The 14,300-nt window shown below is 38.0% G+C and overlaps 1 protein-coding gene across 1 annotated transcript; it reads left to right on the top strand.

Moving 5' to 3' along the window:
• The first annotated feature begins 11,418 nt into the window (after window positions 1–11,418).
• LOC107645923 (FBD-associated F-box protein At4g10400-like) lies at window positions 11,419–13,255 on the top strand. Its single transcript, XM_088502500.1, has 3 exons — window positions 11,419–12,366; window positions 12,452–12,562; window positions 13,172–13,255. Exons 1-3 carry the CDS (start codon window positions 11,419–11,421, stop codon window positions 13,253–13,255), a joined length of 1,143 nt encoding a protein of 380 aa, XP_088358626.1.
• Window positions 13,256–14,300: the final 1,045 nt, after the last annotated feature.

Here is a 14,300-nt window from a genome sequence, read left to right as displayed (position 1 = left end):
TGACTAAAAATGGATTACTAAAAATAACTTAGGAAGGATTGACAAAAGAAGTCGAACCAATGAAAATCGTGCGCTAAAAGGGACACAACTTTGCCCAAAAAGCCATAACTCTACGACAAGGCTATCAAAATTGTTTAGACTAACTAAAAAGGTTCTACGAGAACACTAAAAAAGTTGTCGGACAAATTAGCCCAAAAGATCACCTCGACCAAAGCAGAGAGTGGACAAAACCAGAAATGATCAAAAGAGGTCGGACAAGCAGAAATACCAGCTCTCTATAAAAATTTGCAAAGGTTGCAAAAGAACGATCAAACGTATCAAAAGAAACACAGCTACCATTAAAAACTCAGAAGGTGACCTGAAAGAAGGACTCAAGAGTTCAACGTATTTTGTTTTTCTACTTATGAAGTTGCATAGAAGCAACTAAAAGTCACGAGAATCAAACGATAGAGTTCAAAAGTCCACAAATCGGGCTGTACAGATAAAACAAAGAAATCATAAGGGGTTCAAAGTTTCCCCAGTAGTAGCATCGGTGGCTGAAGGAGGAGGAACGATCTTCATAGGGGTGGCATCCACAGTCCCATCCTCCCGATTAAGAATTTGACAGTCAGGATCAGGTTCGAAATGGTCGACCTCAGCAGAAGGATTTGAAGAAGTCGTGGCTGCAGAAGCTTTGGCTAGCGGTGCAGGAGGAGGCCCGTCATCTTCATCATCCGGAGCAGGCACTATCTTGCCATCCTCCACCACATTGTCCAGGCTAAAGAGAGTGAGGTCGAGTTCAGGAGCGAGAACTCGCACCTGTGCCTTTAAGTTTTCATAAGCACCCGTCACAGTATCTACAAGATGACCCTGGAGATCGGCGTAATCCGCACGGGCAGAATCAAGCCTCTCTCTCAGCTCTAACACCTCGGCATAAGTGCGTGTATAACTTTCCTTATGTTTCTTTGCCATCTCCTCTGCCAAGTTTGCAGCCGCCTCAGCCCTGGTAGCACGGGACTTCTCCTTCTCCAAATCCAACTCCAGCTTAATTACCCTGGCATCAAGCTCATCCTTCACCCCCTTGATTCTATCAAAATCCGATTTAGCATCCTCCAGAAAAGCCTTAGTCGCATGGACTGGGGAACCCTGAATAGTACGGAATAGAGCTGCTCCCATATGGGCCATCCGAATACTGTTACTGGTAATAAAATTTAAATGATGAAGGATGGACACATCGTCCATTGGAAGTCGACCATAAGGAGCAATTTGATTATCAATAAACCCCACGGCATCAAAGTCAGGGGCATCCAAGTCATAAGGATCAACAGTTTTTTGTTTTTTAGGAGGAGGACCAGCAGTAGGAGAAGAGGCAACACCAGAAGATGGTCGAACTGGGTCAGAGGGGACAATCCGGACCTGAGGGGTCGGAATAACCTTCCTCGGCCCAGAAGCACCCGATGTTGGTTTCTTTGGAGGAACCTGAGAAGACTCTCCCTCTGCAGTCTTGGCCGAGATGTTTTGGGCAGCTATTGCTTTCTTAGCCCTACGAAAATATTTCATGGAGTCCGTAGATTTCACCATCTCTGCAAAGAAGGAACCAAGAAAACAAGTCACAAATAGATGGAGGTAAAAATTCAACCACAAAGTAAAAACATAAAAGAAGTTGGCCACTACCCAATTCAGCATGAAAAAGGGAAGGATCTCCTAGAAACTTCTTCGTGTCGAGATGGGGAGGCTCTCCCTAATTTTCCTCCAACACATGCACAAAGGCCTACTCGACCTCATCTAGACTTTCCCAAGAATACTTATGTGCAAGGGGAGGATCAGGAAGAAATAGCAACGAACCCACACCAACAACCACTTTCGAAGCGAGGAAAGGGGGAAGCACGGAAATGCGAAAATAGAGGGCGTAAAGGAGCAAAACGCCTTGCAAACGATGAGCAAAGAAGACGAAGAGGAGTTAGAGAAAGAAACTGTAACGTGACACTTTGAAAATTTTCAAAAATGAAGTAGCAAAGAGGAAAAAAGGAAACGGCGAAGGAATATTTATGAGATTTTAAACCCTCGCACGTTTCCAAGAAAAGCATAACGCGCGCTACAATTAAAAAGAAGAGAAACGCTTCGCATCCAAGAAGCCTTAACCGGAGATCAACCCAAAGGCAAAATTCTCGAGTATATGAAATACACTTAAGCATCGGATATAACTCATACTCTGATTCTATAAGAAATATCTGCTTAAAGCCCATGCTAACTTAAGCATCGGAGTCTCTTGCAGGTACCACCACCCTCCGGTGATGAAGGATCAGCAGCACCACCAAGTCCAATAAGTCAGACATGTCAGCTCCAGCCACCACCGCAGATCTCGATCGAGATCGACCTACAGTTTCAGGTAACCCTCGGAACACTTACCTTTACCCTAGTCCCATTACAACCTATGAATAAGTCCTCATGATAAATGTATGCATGCATTGAATAATTGTTGATTGTTAGATGAAAAACAAATCATGAAAAGCATGATTAGAGGAGAATTGAGTGAATTAACCCTATACACTTGAGCGACTAGAGCGGATACACTTTCGTTGAGAGTTCGATGCTCAATTCCTTGTTCCCGGCTTTCATGAGCTCTCTTCTTGCAAGTCTATTTGAACTTCATTTTGATATTTGAATTGGTGGGATTCATGAATCGTGATATGATCTTAGCCTTACTTGTTCATATACGTTCTTGGAGAACTGATTTATTTTTAACCAAGTAAGTAGCATCATTTTGCATCTAGATGCATGCATATAGATAGGTGCATATAGTTTATTCGCATTGAATAAATGTTCATACCCCTTTTCTTGTCTTTCTTGGTTTAGCATGAGGACATGCTTAGTTTAAGTGTGGGGAGGTTTGATAAACCCCAATTTTGTGATTTATCTTGTGTTAAGTTTAGGGATTTTATCAACTTTTCTCACATTTATTTAATGAAATAGCATGGTTTTGTGAATTTCTCCTAATTTGTGCTCAAGAGTAAAAACATGATTTTTAGGCCCAAAAATTGATAAATTTAATTCACTTTAATTCCATTCGATGCCTTGATATATTTGTTAAGTGACTTCAGGATTAGAAAGCAAAAATTGGGTTGAAAGAATGAAGAAAAAGCATGCAAAAATGGAGAATTCATGAAGAAATGAGGATTCGCTGAACTCCCACGCGCACGCGTCACCCACGCATACGCGTGAGAAGGAGATTCGCCAGCGACACGCACGCGTTACCCACGTGCACGCGTGAAGAGGAATTTTGCAACGCGACGCGTACGCGTGACCCATGCGTACGCGTGACAAGCTGCACGTGACTTCACTAAAGGCAAAATGCTGGGGGCAATTTCTGAGCTCAAGGAGGCCGAAATCCAACTCATTTCTGATACTTTTGAACCCAAGGATTGCAAGGGAATGAGGGGGGAAGCCATAGCGTAGTTTTCATGATGTTATATGTTAGAATTCTAGCGAGAGAAGCTCTCCCTTCTCTCTAGAATTTAGGGTAGTTTAGGTTAAAATTTCTTAGATCCAACTTTCAATTCTTGTTTTGATTTAGTTTTCCCTTTTAATTCCTTGTTATTACACCTTTGCTCTTCTAGTTCTTGTTGTTAATTTCCTTTTCATGTTATTTTTATGTTGATGCACTCTTGTTGATTTCAATTTCCTTTTAATACAATTTTATATTTCTATGTTTCTTGATGTTTACCTCACTTGCTATTGTTGATTTCTTGCTTTTGTTAGTTATAGCTTTTATTAATTCTTGCATTTTGTGATGTTTACTTTTATTGCACACTAGGTGTTTGATAAAATGTTTTCACTAGTTTTAGAGTAGTTTTCTTTACTCTTGGCCTAGGCTAAGGGAATTGAGTGTCCTTGAGTCATTGGATCTCATGGAATTGGTGATTTGAGAACTCTTAGTGGTCAATTTGATAACCATTGACACTAGTCTACTACTAAGTCAATTAGTAGCTAGGTTAGGATTTATGGATTGATGTTGATCAAGCCTATTTGACGTACTTTAATCTTGAAGTAGACATTGTACGTACTTCAAGCATAGAAGTAGATTAAATGGGTTGGTCCCTCATAATTTTCAACACATGGTTTGTAGACAAGGATGGTGATCTCAATTCCTATGCCTAGCCAAGAGTTCTTTCCCTTTCTTTTATTAGGTAATTGTCATTTACTTTCTTTTCATTTATATTTTCTTGTCAAATATCAAATCAAACCCCCTTGTTCCTTCATAACCAATAATTGATCACTTCATTGCAATTTCTTATGAGACGACCCGATGTTTGAATACTTCGGTTAATTCTTATTGGGGTTTGTACTTATGACAACCAAAACATTAAAATTTGATTTGAGCATTACTTGTCGGTTTGGAACTATACTTGCAACGAAGTTATTTCCTCTTTTACCGAGAAGAAATTCTAAGCCGACGGTTTTGCTCTTTCAATGAACCACCATCAACTCAGTCCCAACCTTCCCAGCCACCTGTTGAGCATGACCAGCAACCATCCCATACTCATGGAACAGACCCAGTCCCTCCCTCTGAAGCCAATGTCTCTGAAGCTTCCCAGCCACCTATTGAGCATGACCAGCAACCATCCCACACTGATGATTCAGACCAAGTCCCTCCCTCTGAAGCCAATGTCTCTGAATCTCTTGCACCTGAACAACTCATCCAATACATCCCACAGCCTTATAGAAATCAACTTTTACAATCAATCCCTGAGTTAGTCCCACCCTGTGACTCCAACATGACTCCCCAAAATAATGAAACCAATCCTTCAAATGAGATTGAGGGACGGCCAAAGAGGAATAAGAGAAGATCAACAAGAAGGCCTCTCCCTGCAGGACAATCCTTCATTCCGAACCCTGATCCGGACAAGCCTCCAACCTTTTATGTCTCGGTTGATGAGGAGGATTTTCTGATGACAATACTAGGTATCATTACTATGAGTCAGATGACTTGCATAGCATAGCCAGTGATGAAGATTCTGACGAGAGTCCAATTTTTTCTCAGAATAATGCCGATGCCCCTGTTAGCCAGGTGCGGTTGGAGTTGGGTATGGAGTTTGAAACTCTCAACCAGTTTAGGAAAGCAGTCCGAAAGTTTAATATCAACATTGGAAGAAGCATATTCTTTACACGCTATGACTCCACAAGATCCAAGGCTATATGCTATGATGAGGACTGTCCTTGGCAAATATACTGTACCAAGAGGACATTTTTAGCAAGTTATCAGGTAAAGACTTTTGTGAAGGAACACACTTGCAGTAAAGACAATCATTGCAAGTCAGCAGATGGAAAATGGGTGATAGATGAGCAGGAGAGGATAAGAGTTCAGCCAAACTTGACAGTGAGAGAGATTGACCAGTTCTTCAGATCTGAGTATGATGTACTAATCAACGAGAGAAAAATTTATAGATCTATGAAGAAGGCAAAGGAGAGGATTGAGGGGTCCGAGATTGCATAATATGCAATACTTCGTGATTATGCTAATGAGATACTGAAGACTAATCCTATGCCTAATTCAAATCCTCTTTTTTTGAGGATCTATGTATGTTTTGATGCATGCAAGAAGGGATTTGTGGGTGGTTGCAGATCATTTATAGGGTTGGATGGCACCTTTCTTAGAGGGTATTATAGGGGTCAGCTGTTAACAGCAATAGGACAGGATACAAATAATCATATCTACCATGTTGCATATGTAATTGTAGAATCAGAAAACAAGAAAAGTTGGAAGTGGTTTTTAGAGATCTTTCAGGAGGATGTGGGAGATTTTCAGGCAAACAGGTTTAACTTCATGTCCGATATGTAGAAGGTACTTGTTTTTTAAGTCTGTTATTGGATAGTTGATTACAGTTCTTCTTATTATTGACGCATATGTAAGTGAAGTATGATAATTGAAGTATGATTATTGAACTAGGTTTAGATGCTTGATGAAAAAGATAGTTGACTTAATTTGAAGTATGATAATTGAAAAATGATTATTGAAGTATGATATTTATGCTATTATGCCTGAAGAATGATTATTGAAGTATGATAATTATGCTATGATAACTGAAGATATGATTATTGAAGTATGATTATAGCTAGTCGTTGTTACCATATCTTTTGAATGTCATACATTGAAGAATCTTGTCCATTAGATTGTCATATATTGAAAGCTGTTTATTTTAATGTATACCTATAGGGTTAATACCTGACGTGCAAGAAATGTACCCAAACACCAACCACAGATTCTGTACCATGCATATATGGCAAAATTTTCGCAAGAAATGAAGTGACTTGCAGTTGAAAAAGTGTATGTGGTCATGTGCTAAGGCCACTACAACACAAGATTTCAATGCTGCAATGGATAGGCTATAAAAGATCAATGTTGGGGCTTGGAAATACTTGGACAAGATTAGTCCAAAATAATGAAGCAGAGCACATTTTAGTGAATACCCTAAGATGGACAACTACACAAATAATAATTGCGAGGTGTTTCATGCCAAGGTGAAGAAGATGAGGGAGAAACCGATTATTACCATGTTAGAGGAAGTGAGGTGCTACATAATGCGGATCATGGCAAGGAATAAAAAAGCTTTGGTTGGGTACAGCGGAAGGTTAGCCCCAACCCAATAGAGCATATTAGAAAGGGAGAAGAGAGAGAGAAAAAAATGGAGGCCTTTTTCTACCGGAAATGATGCGGGAAATGTGTATGAAGTTTAATGTCACCCATGAAGGTTAGTGTGGATTTGGGCAAAGGTACATGCAGTTGTAGACTCTGGCAACTGACTGGGCTACTTTGTAGACATGTTTGTGCTGCTTTAGCATACCAAAACAGAAGACCCGAAGAGTATGCACATAACTGGCTCACCATGGGTGCTTACAATGCAGCATATCAGACTTCAATGCATCCAGTTCCAAGCCAAAAGTTTTGGGAGAACCTTGACACCCTACCCATTCTGCCATCACAATACAAAAAACCAATTGGAAGACCTTCAACCAAGAGAGACAAGAGAAACGATGCCTCTAAGGAGAAGAGTGACCCTCATAGAACAAAAAGGAGGATTGAAACTATTGTATGCAAATACTGCCTCCAAGTGTGTTCAGTCAATTCTAGTTGAAATTATTCCAACTCTATAAATTCATGTTGAACATTTTAATGAGTACTTTTTTCCGTAGACTGGTCAAAATAAGAGAAGCTATAAGAAGAGAAAAGAAGCAATGGGTGAAGGGAGTGCTGGACCGCAAGTCCCTGCAAGTGATTAGGATGAGGATATGCTAGCTGAAATGTACTGGGAGGAGACATTAGAAGCTGCAGAAGCTGAAGCAGTAGCAACTGAAGTGGGAAACGGTTCCACAACACCCCAACCTGCACAAGTTAGTTCATTGCATTATTAAATTCCTTAATTTCACTTGTTTAGTTACTCACACATTTGATTTGGTTGATCTTTGGAATCCAGCAACCGCAACCGATGCCACCACCAGCAATCACACAACCACAACCTCCAACAAACAGTGGAACAGCCAAAAAACAACCTAAAAGGAGAAGTGTCAAATGACCTCCTCCGACTGTACATACACACAAGCATCTACACCATCTGCCAACCATCCATCTACAACCCCTTCCACACACAACTCTCAAACAACACCTCATCCACTGCAAGGTGCTAGTGCAGGCACAACCACACAGTTTGTGCAGTTTATGCCGACACCTGGTGTGGCTGCAAGTGCTAGAGGCCAAGGCACAACTGTTAGAGGCAGAGGTGAAGGCAGAGGTCGAGGCAGGATAGGTACATCAGGCGGAGAAAAAAATGGTCTCTCAAGCGGGAGCAGTAACTCAACGCCAATTTCATAGACTGTGTTTTGATGTGTGGGTGGACGTCCACAAGAGAGGAATTTCATCCTATAAGAATGTTATGTTTTCCTGTTTTGATGTAATCAACAGTGCTCAAAGATTACTTATGGTTGCTTTTTGGTTGGTTTAGTATACTAAAGAAAACATACAACACTTTTGTATTTTGTTATGCATTTTCATGGTCTGTCTAGTTGTTGAGTTAGTTATGCTGGTCTTGAGGTTATGCTTTGAGTTGTCAAAACTTACCTTCTTTGGCTTATGTGACAATGCTCGGAACTTGCAGCATCTATGTATAAGTGTTCTCAACTAATTTATGGTTAATTTTATCATTATTCTAACAGAACCTTCTTCTGATTTTATAAGACACTCATATATTGAAAACCACAACCATCAGGTTTCCATGTCACAGATTCAGCTTAATTATGGATCCTTAAGTAGAAAACAGAGATTCATGTGCATTTCGATATGTGAGTGTCTAGAGATAAACTTTATCGAAATGAACTTAGATGGCAGCAACAGGTTCAAAGTGTCTATGTTATTGTATCGGAAATTAAAAAAAAAAAAAACAGAACAATTTAAGGAAGAGATCATGTCATGCCAATATCAGGAAATACATTCATTCTCTCATGATTAACAAAGATCCCAACTCTATACAAATCTTACATTTTAATTACCAAATACAACTCACACATCAAACAAAACGCAATGGATAAAAGCAGCACTCTAATTCCCCTAATTTCACCCATAATTTCAACCCTAAATTTGTCTATCTTTCTCGCCAACATTGAGGGTGCTTGCTGATTTTCCCCAGGTTCAGTGACAGTGAAAGTGAATCTATCATCATGCCTTGCATGAGAATGCTCCAAATGTCTTTTGGCTAAACATCTTGCTATGTCCTCCCATCCTTCTTCGATTTCATCAACCCAAACAAAGTATTTACTGTCTCTTGTCTGACAAAAAAAAAAAAAAAAACGCACACATTGGTCAACTTACATTCAAAGAAAAATTTCTCACCTTAACTCCAACAGCGTCTGGCTCTTACCGCCCATAGAGGACATCTGATGAACCATCTATTAGGGTTCCTTCTTGTGCCAGAGTCCATCAACGTAACCTCTCTGCCACAGAAGCATCTGCCGTCCAGCTTCTTCACCTTCATCTTCTTCGAACTTGAAGAACTACTGCGACTTCCATCATTTGCAGCAGAGTTAAATCTGCGCAAAGACATTCCGAGGGTTACGAGCTAATTCTTCTTGACCGTGGGTGCACTTCACACTATATGAGATTCAACAAGCATCAATTTTTGGGGGGTATGGTTTGAATTGGGGGAGGAAGCTACCTAGGGTTTCGATTTGATGCGTGCAACCTTCTCCCCTTTCATATACCAACGTTTAAATCCACGTAGATATGGCTTTGGAGGGTTGGAGGGCCACGTAGGATCGGATTACCACGAACCAAGTGCAGATCCAAGGCGGGGCACTTTTGTCACACGGAGGGCATCTATCGTTGGTACAAGTTTAGTTTCAGGCTACTATGGGTACAAATGTCAGCGTATTCATCTTTTATGGGTACAAATGGTCATTTATTCTATATTTTAAAATACATGTATAAGGAGACACATCCAGAAAATACATATATAAAGACACTTCCATTAGACACGGTCATAAAAAAGACATTTTTATTAGACACATCTACAAAGACACTTCCATTAAACACAGTCATAAACAAGAGTTGGCAGAAGTTGGCAGAAATGCTGTTGGTAACGTAGCGGGATTGATGAGAGTTTTTTTGAGGTGACAGAAGGAGAAAACGAGACACCCAAATAAGATGGTGATGCTTGGGAGGCACAATGACGCTGACGTCCGCCTGAGGTATTCTTGGGCATCAAGTCATCAACCCCTGAATTCATGCAAAGCGGTTCTAGGCGATTCCGGCATTAACCCAGATTTTTGGCATCAACCCCGAAACTCATGCGGAGCGTTTTGAAATCAGAAAAGAACAGAAGCCATGGCGCAGCAAAACGGCACCACTGAAGAGAAGCAGAAGCGAAGGATGAACAGTGGCAGCCATGAGGATCAAAACGATGGCAGTGGTTTCTCTAGTCCTTGAAAGTCTCTTTATCGCAACACAGTGTTTGCAAGGTCCGATGATGGCAAGTCACAACAAAGATACACGAATTACAAGAAAAGGACAGGCTTAAGTCCGGGTTGGATAGGATTTAGATCGGGTTGGAGTTGGTTTTCTGTTTGTTTATATGGATTTGGTGCGTTTAAAATTTAAATTTAAATAACTAAATATAAATATTTAATTTATAAAATAATTAAATAATTCTAATCTTAAAAAGTTAAAATAGTATATTTTTTTTTTCTATAATTAAACTAAAATGAGGTGTACTCTTTTTAAAATTAAATTAAATTTTTAATTCAAATTAAATAACTTTATTCTTAAAAAGTAATATAATCTTTTAAATATAAATTTTGAATCTTCCAAACAATTAATAACTCTTATCTTAAAAGGATATTTTTATCTTTTTAAAATTAATTATAAAATTATTTTATTTTTTTATAATTAAATTAAAATTTTAGTTAAAATTAAATAAATTTAATATTAAAAAATATTTTAGTTTTTAAAATTAATCATAAAAAAATATTCTTTTATCTTTTTAGTTTTTTTATTTTGATTTTTATTTTTGTTATAATTTTGTAATAATTTAATATCAACTCAAAAATAAAATAAATTAAAATTAAAATAATAAAATAAAAAGATTGTAATTAAACAAAAGGGTAAAGTATATTTTTTGTCCCTAAAATTTGGCAAAAATTTTAAAAATACTCTTAAATTTTATTTTGTTTCAGTTTTGTCCCAAAAGTTTTCGATTTGCATCAAATATACCATCGACGGCTAAATTTTTAAAAAATTTAAGACCAATCTAACAATAATGCATGAAAATTATGTTTGATTTGCTTGTGTTGTGGATTGTTCTTATAAAATTATTGTTGAATCGGTTTTAAATTTTTTGAAAAATTAGCCATTAAGAGTATAATTGATACAAATCGAAAATTTTTAGGACAAAATTAAAACGAAATAAAATTTAGAAATATTTTTTAAACTTTTGTCATTTTGTTGTTCTTTTTTTTTTTTTATTAAGGAATACTAAAATTAGAGGTATAGTCAACTAGAGCCAACTAGTTTTAAGATGAGAGGTCTGTTATAAAAAAAATAATTTACACTACTCTTAATTTTTCAAATTTTAAAATTAAAAGTGAAAACTTAGACTTAACGTAAAATTGATAAACGAATTAGATGAAAATTTAGTTAAATTATTTAAATTATTTAACAATTTTTAACTATCAACTTCACTTAAAGTTAAATACACTTAAATTTTTACCGAAATTAAAAATACAAAAATTAACTTGAATTGGTTCAATATAGTTGGTTCCTCGACTTTTTCATTTTCTGAACGGCGAAAGCAAAACCTATAAGGAATGTGAAGAAAAAAACTCTTCGAATCCAAATTCAATTGCCATTCACAGCTGCCATTAAGCAAAACCTAACAGCATCCCTTGAGGTTCAAGATGGAGAGGATTGAAAAAAGAAAAATGGACAGGATTAGTGCCCTACCGGACTCCCTCATCGGCCACATTCTGTCCTTCCTCCCCACCAAAACCGCCGTTTCCACCAGCCTCCTCTCTCGCAGGTGGCGCTACCTCTGGCAGCATCTCCAAGACTTCAACTTCCAACTCGACCAAGACGACCAGGACCAGGACCAGGACGAGGGCGAGGGCGAGCAATACCACTGGTCCTTCGTGCACTTTTCTGCTTTCGTAAACGGAGTTCTTGTGCAGCGTAGGAATCGAGACATCCGCAAGTTCCGTCTCTTATCCAGCTACGCCGTTGAAGGCTCGTTCCATGAACGTTCTCTGAATTACTGGTTGCTTGCTGCCATTGGACCTCAACTCCAGCACCTTGATCTTTCTTTGTATGTTGTGGGTCCATACAACTTCATGTGGTTTCCTTCTTCCAGCGTCCTACGTGGCATCTTCAGTTGCACTTCTCTCATTTCACTCACTTTGGATGGTTTAATATGCGTCAAGAATATCTCGTCTGTTCATTTGCCAGCCCTCAGGACCATGAGACTCTCCATCGGTGGATCGTTTCCCATGGACAAGATTTTCTCTGGCTGCCCGCTCCTTGAAGATCTTTATCTCCATTTTAACGTAAGAAACACGCCCAAGATAAATTTTCCTAATTCCTTGAAGAGGCTGGAAGTTCATGGTTGCAAGTTATCTACACCTAGAGAAGTTGAAGTTGAAATAGACGCTCCGGCACTTGAATATCTTACTTTCTTCTTATTTATTGGACTAAGCCAGTTTACTGTCAACAATTTGCACAATGTGAAAGTAGCAGATCTTAATCTCTGTCCTAGAGAATGCCAGGGGGAAGACCATCTCTATTATATACATATGCTTCTAAATGCACTCAACAGAGTAAAAAAGCTCCACCTGCGTAGTTCCACAATAGAGGTTGGTTATTCAAATCTTATTAATATTCTTGCGGATTCGCAACTGTTAATTGTAGCTTTAATCCTATGCTTGTCTTCCGCTTCAGGGCATACTTGGTGCCCCAGCTTTTAATTCTCCGGAATTCAGTTGTTTACTTCATCTAGAGCTAGAATGTTTCAACCCGACTCTAATCATAAACCTGTTTTACAAGTTTAGGGTTTAGGGTTTAGGGTTCATGTTCATCCTTAAAGTGAATGTTGGAATTTTAACTTCGTTTGTTTTCACCTTCTGTACTCAAATTACATCCATGCTTAATATGTATTCATTCTAATTCAGGATTTTTATTTAGCTAATAGCTATTCAAGTTAGTGATGGATGGACTTTCTTTTGTGAAATTTTTGTTGTAGAAGCATTGTTGTTTCATAGAGAAAAACTTGCCTTTGCTTTCTTTTTTATTCCCCATCTTAAATCTTGTGTGGTTGAAGAAATTCTTTTGTCCATTCTATAATCTTTTTCAGATTAATTTATTTAATGACTTGTGATTAAGGTAAATAGGTTATTCTTAATCTTATTAAACTTTCTAGTTGACTTAAGGGCTTGTGAGTGAAGGTTCTGATTGTAAAGAGCCTTCAACTGGTACATAGATGTGATTGCTTGATTTCATCGCCCTTAGGATAATCAAGAATTTTACCTTCGATACGAAAACGTTTTAAGAGTGTAAAATCTAAGGCAGTTGGAGTTTACATGGTGGCACATGCTTGTTTAGAACTATCAAGAATTCTCATAATATAATGCTTATACTTCTATATGTTCTGTTGTATTCCAGGTTTTGAGTAAGCTGACGATTTCACACATTACACATTTGGTTGACTTGATCTACCATGGAGGGGATGATAGTCTAATTTCTTAGACATTTTTTAGGTATTCGACATTTTTGCTATTTCTTGCGATGTCATGGCATAACGCCATGGGGATTTTTTACCGTTCTACTATTATATCAACATCACCATCATCCACCATCTTTAGATGTAGTAAACTGAATTCCGGAAAATCAAAAGTTGGGGGACAAAGTATGCGTGTATACACGGCAAAATTAATAAATAATTAGTTAATAAATTAATTATTATTCAAAGAAATTAAGAAAATTAAATTTCATAATTTAGAAGAGTAGAAATATTAAAAATACAAATTTTGTCACTAATTTTAAATATTTTAGTCTAAAACCAAGTCAACAAACCAAATTAATTGAACCGAATTCAAACCAAACCCAAGGTCCAACCTATAAAACCACCTAAAATGAGCTTTCTTCCTTCTCTTCTATGAAATACGCCGAAAAGAGAGAGATTCACCTAAAGAGAAAAGAATCCTAACGTCTCCGAAATTCAATCGTATGTAACTTTTAATTTGGAGCTTCGATTAACGAGCCGTCAGCGGCCATATGTTCGTTTCGGAATTCTCTTCAATTCTATCTGAAAAAAGCAGTAAGAAATTTGCATTTCTCACCCAGTTCTCTCTCTCAATTTCGTGATTTTAGAGTTTGGGTATTGACGAATTGAATAATTTTGATGGTTTCGGTGAACTCTAGCAGCGGATAGTCACTAATTTTTTGTCCAATTAATCTGTGAGTAAGGTAAGAAACTATTAAACCCTTGTGAGTCATTGAATTAGTGAACCATATGATGATTATAATGATATTGTGTGAAATAGATTGTGTTCTGGTTGATTTGGAGTTCAATTGGGCGGTTTAGAATGAAATCCGGGTGATTAAACTTGAGGAATTATCGTTTGGAAGCTTGGGGCTTGTGAAAGGAGAGGTCTTTGAGGTGTTCTGAGCTTAGGGAGGAATCGGCTAAAGTATGTTTTGGTTTCTCATAGTTAGTGTTTAATGTGAAAACTTAGACTAGAAAACCTTAAGATAGGAAATGAACTGAATGAATTATTGATGAATTGTGTAT

The sequence above is a fragment of the Arachis ipaensis genome, chromosome B1 (genome assembly GCF_059453495.1).
Source record: "Arachis ipaensis isolate K30076 ecotype BB chromosome B1, ASM5945349v1, whole genome shotgun sequence".
In the NCBI taxonomy this organism is placed as follows: domain Eukaryota; kingdom Viridiplantae; phylum Streptophyta; class Magnoliopsida; order Fabales; family Fabaceae; genus Arachis; species Arachis ipaensis.
The sequence above is the reverse complement of the archived record's forward strand: the minus strand, read 5'-3'. Positions and strand labels throughout refer to the sequence as shown.

What these genes read in the sequence shown, in the direction of transcription:
- LOC107645923 (XM_088502500.1), top strand. Translation starts at nt 11,419, where the DNA reads ATGGAGAGGATTGAAAAAAGAAAAATGGACAGGATTAGTGCCCTACCG. An exon ending in TGCGTAGTTCCACAATAGAG is followed by an intron (nt 12,367 to 12,451) that starts GTTGGTTATTCA and finishes CTTCCGCTTCAG; the next exon opens with GGCATACTTGGTGCCCCAGC. An exon ending in ACCTGTTTTACAAGTTTAGG is followed by an intron (nt 12,563 to 13,171) that starts GTTTAGGGTTTA and finishes GTTGTATTCCAG; the next exon opens with GTTTTGAGTAAGCTGACGAT.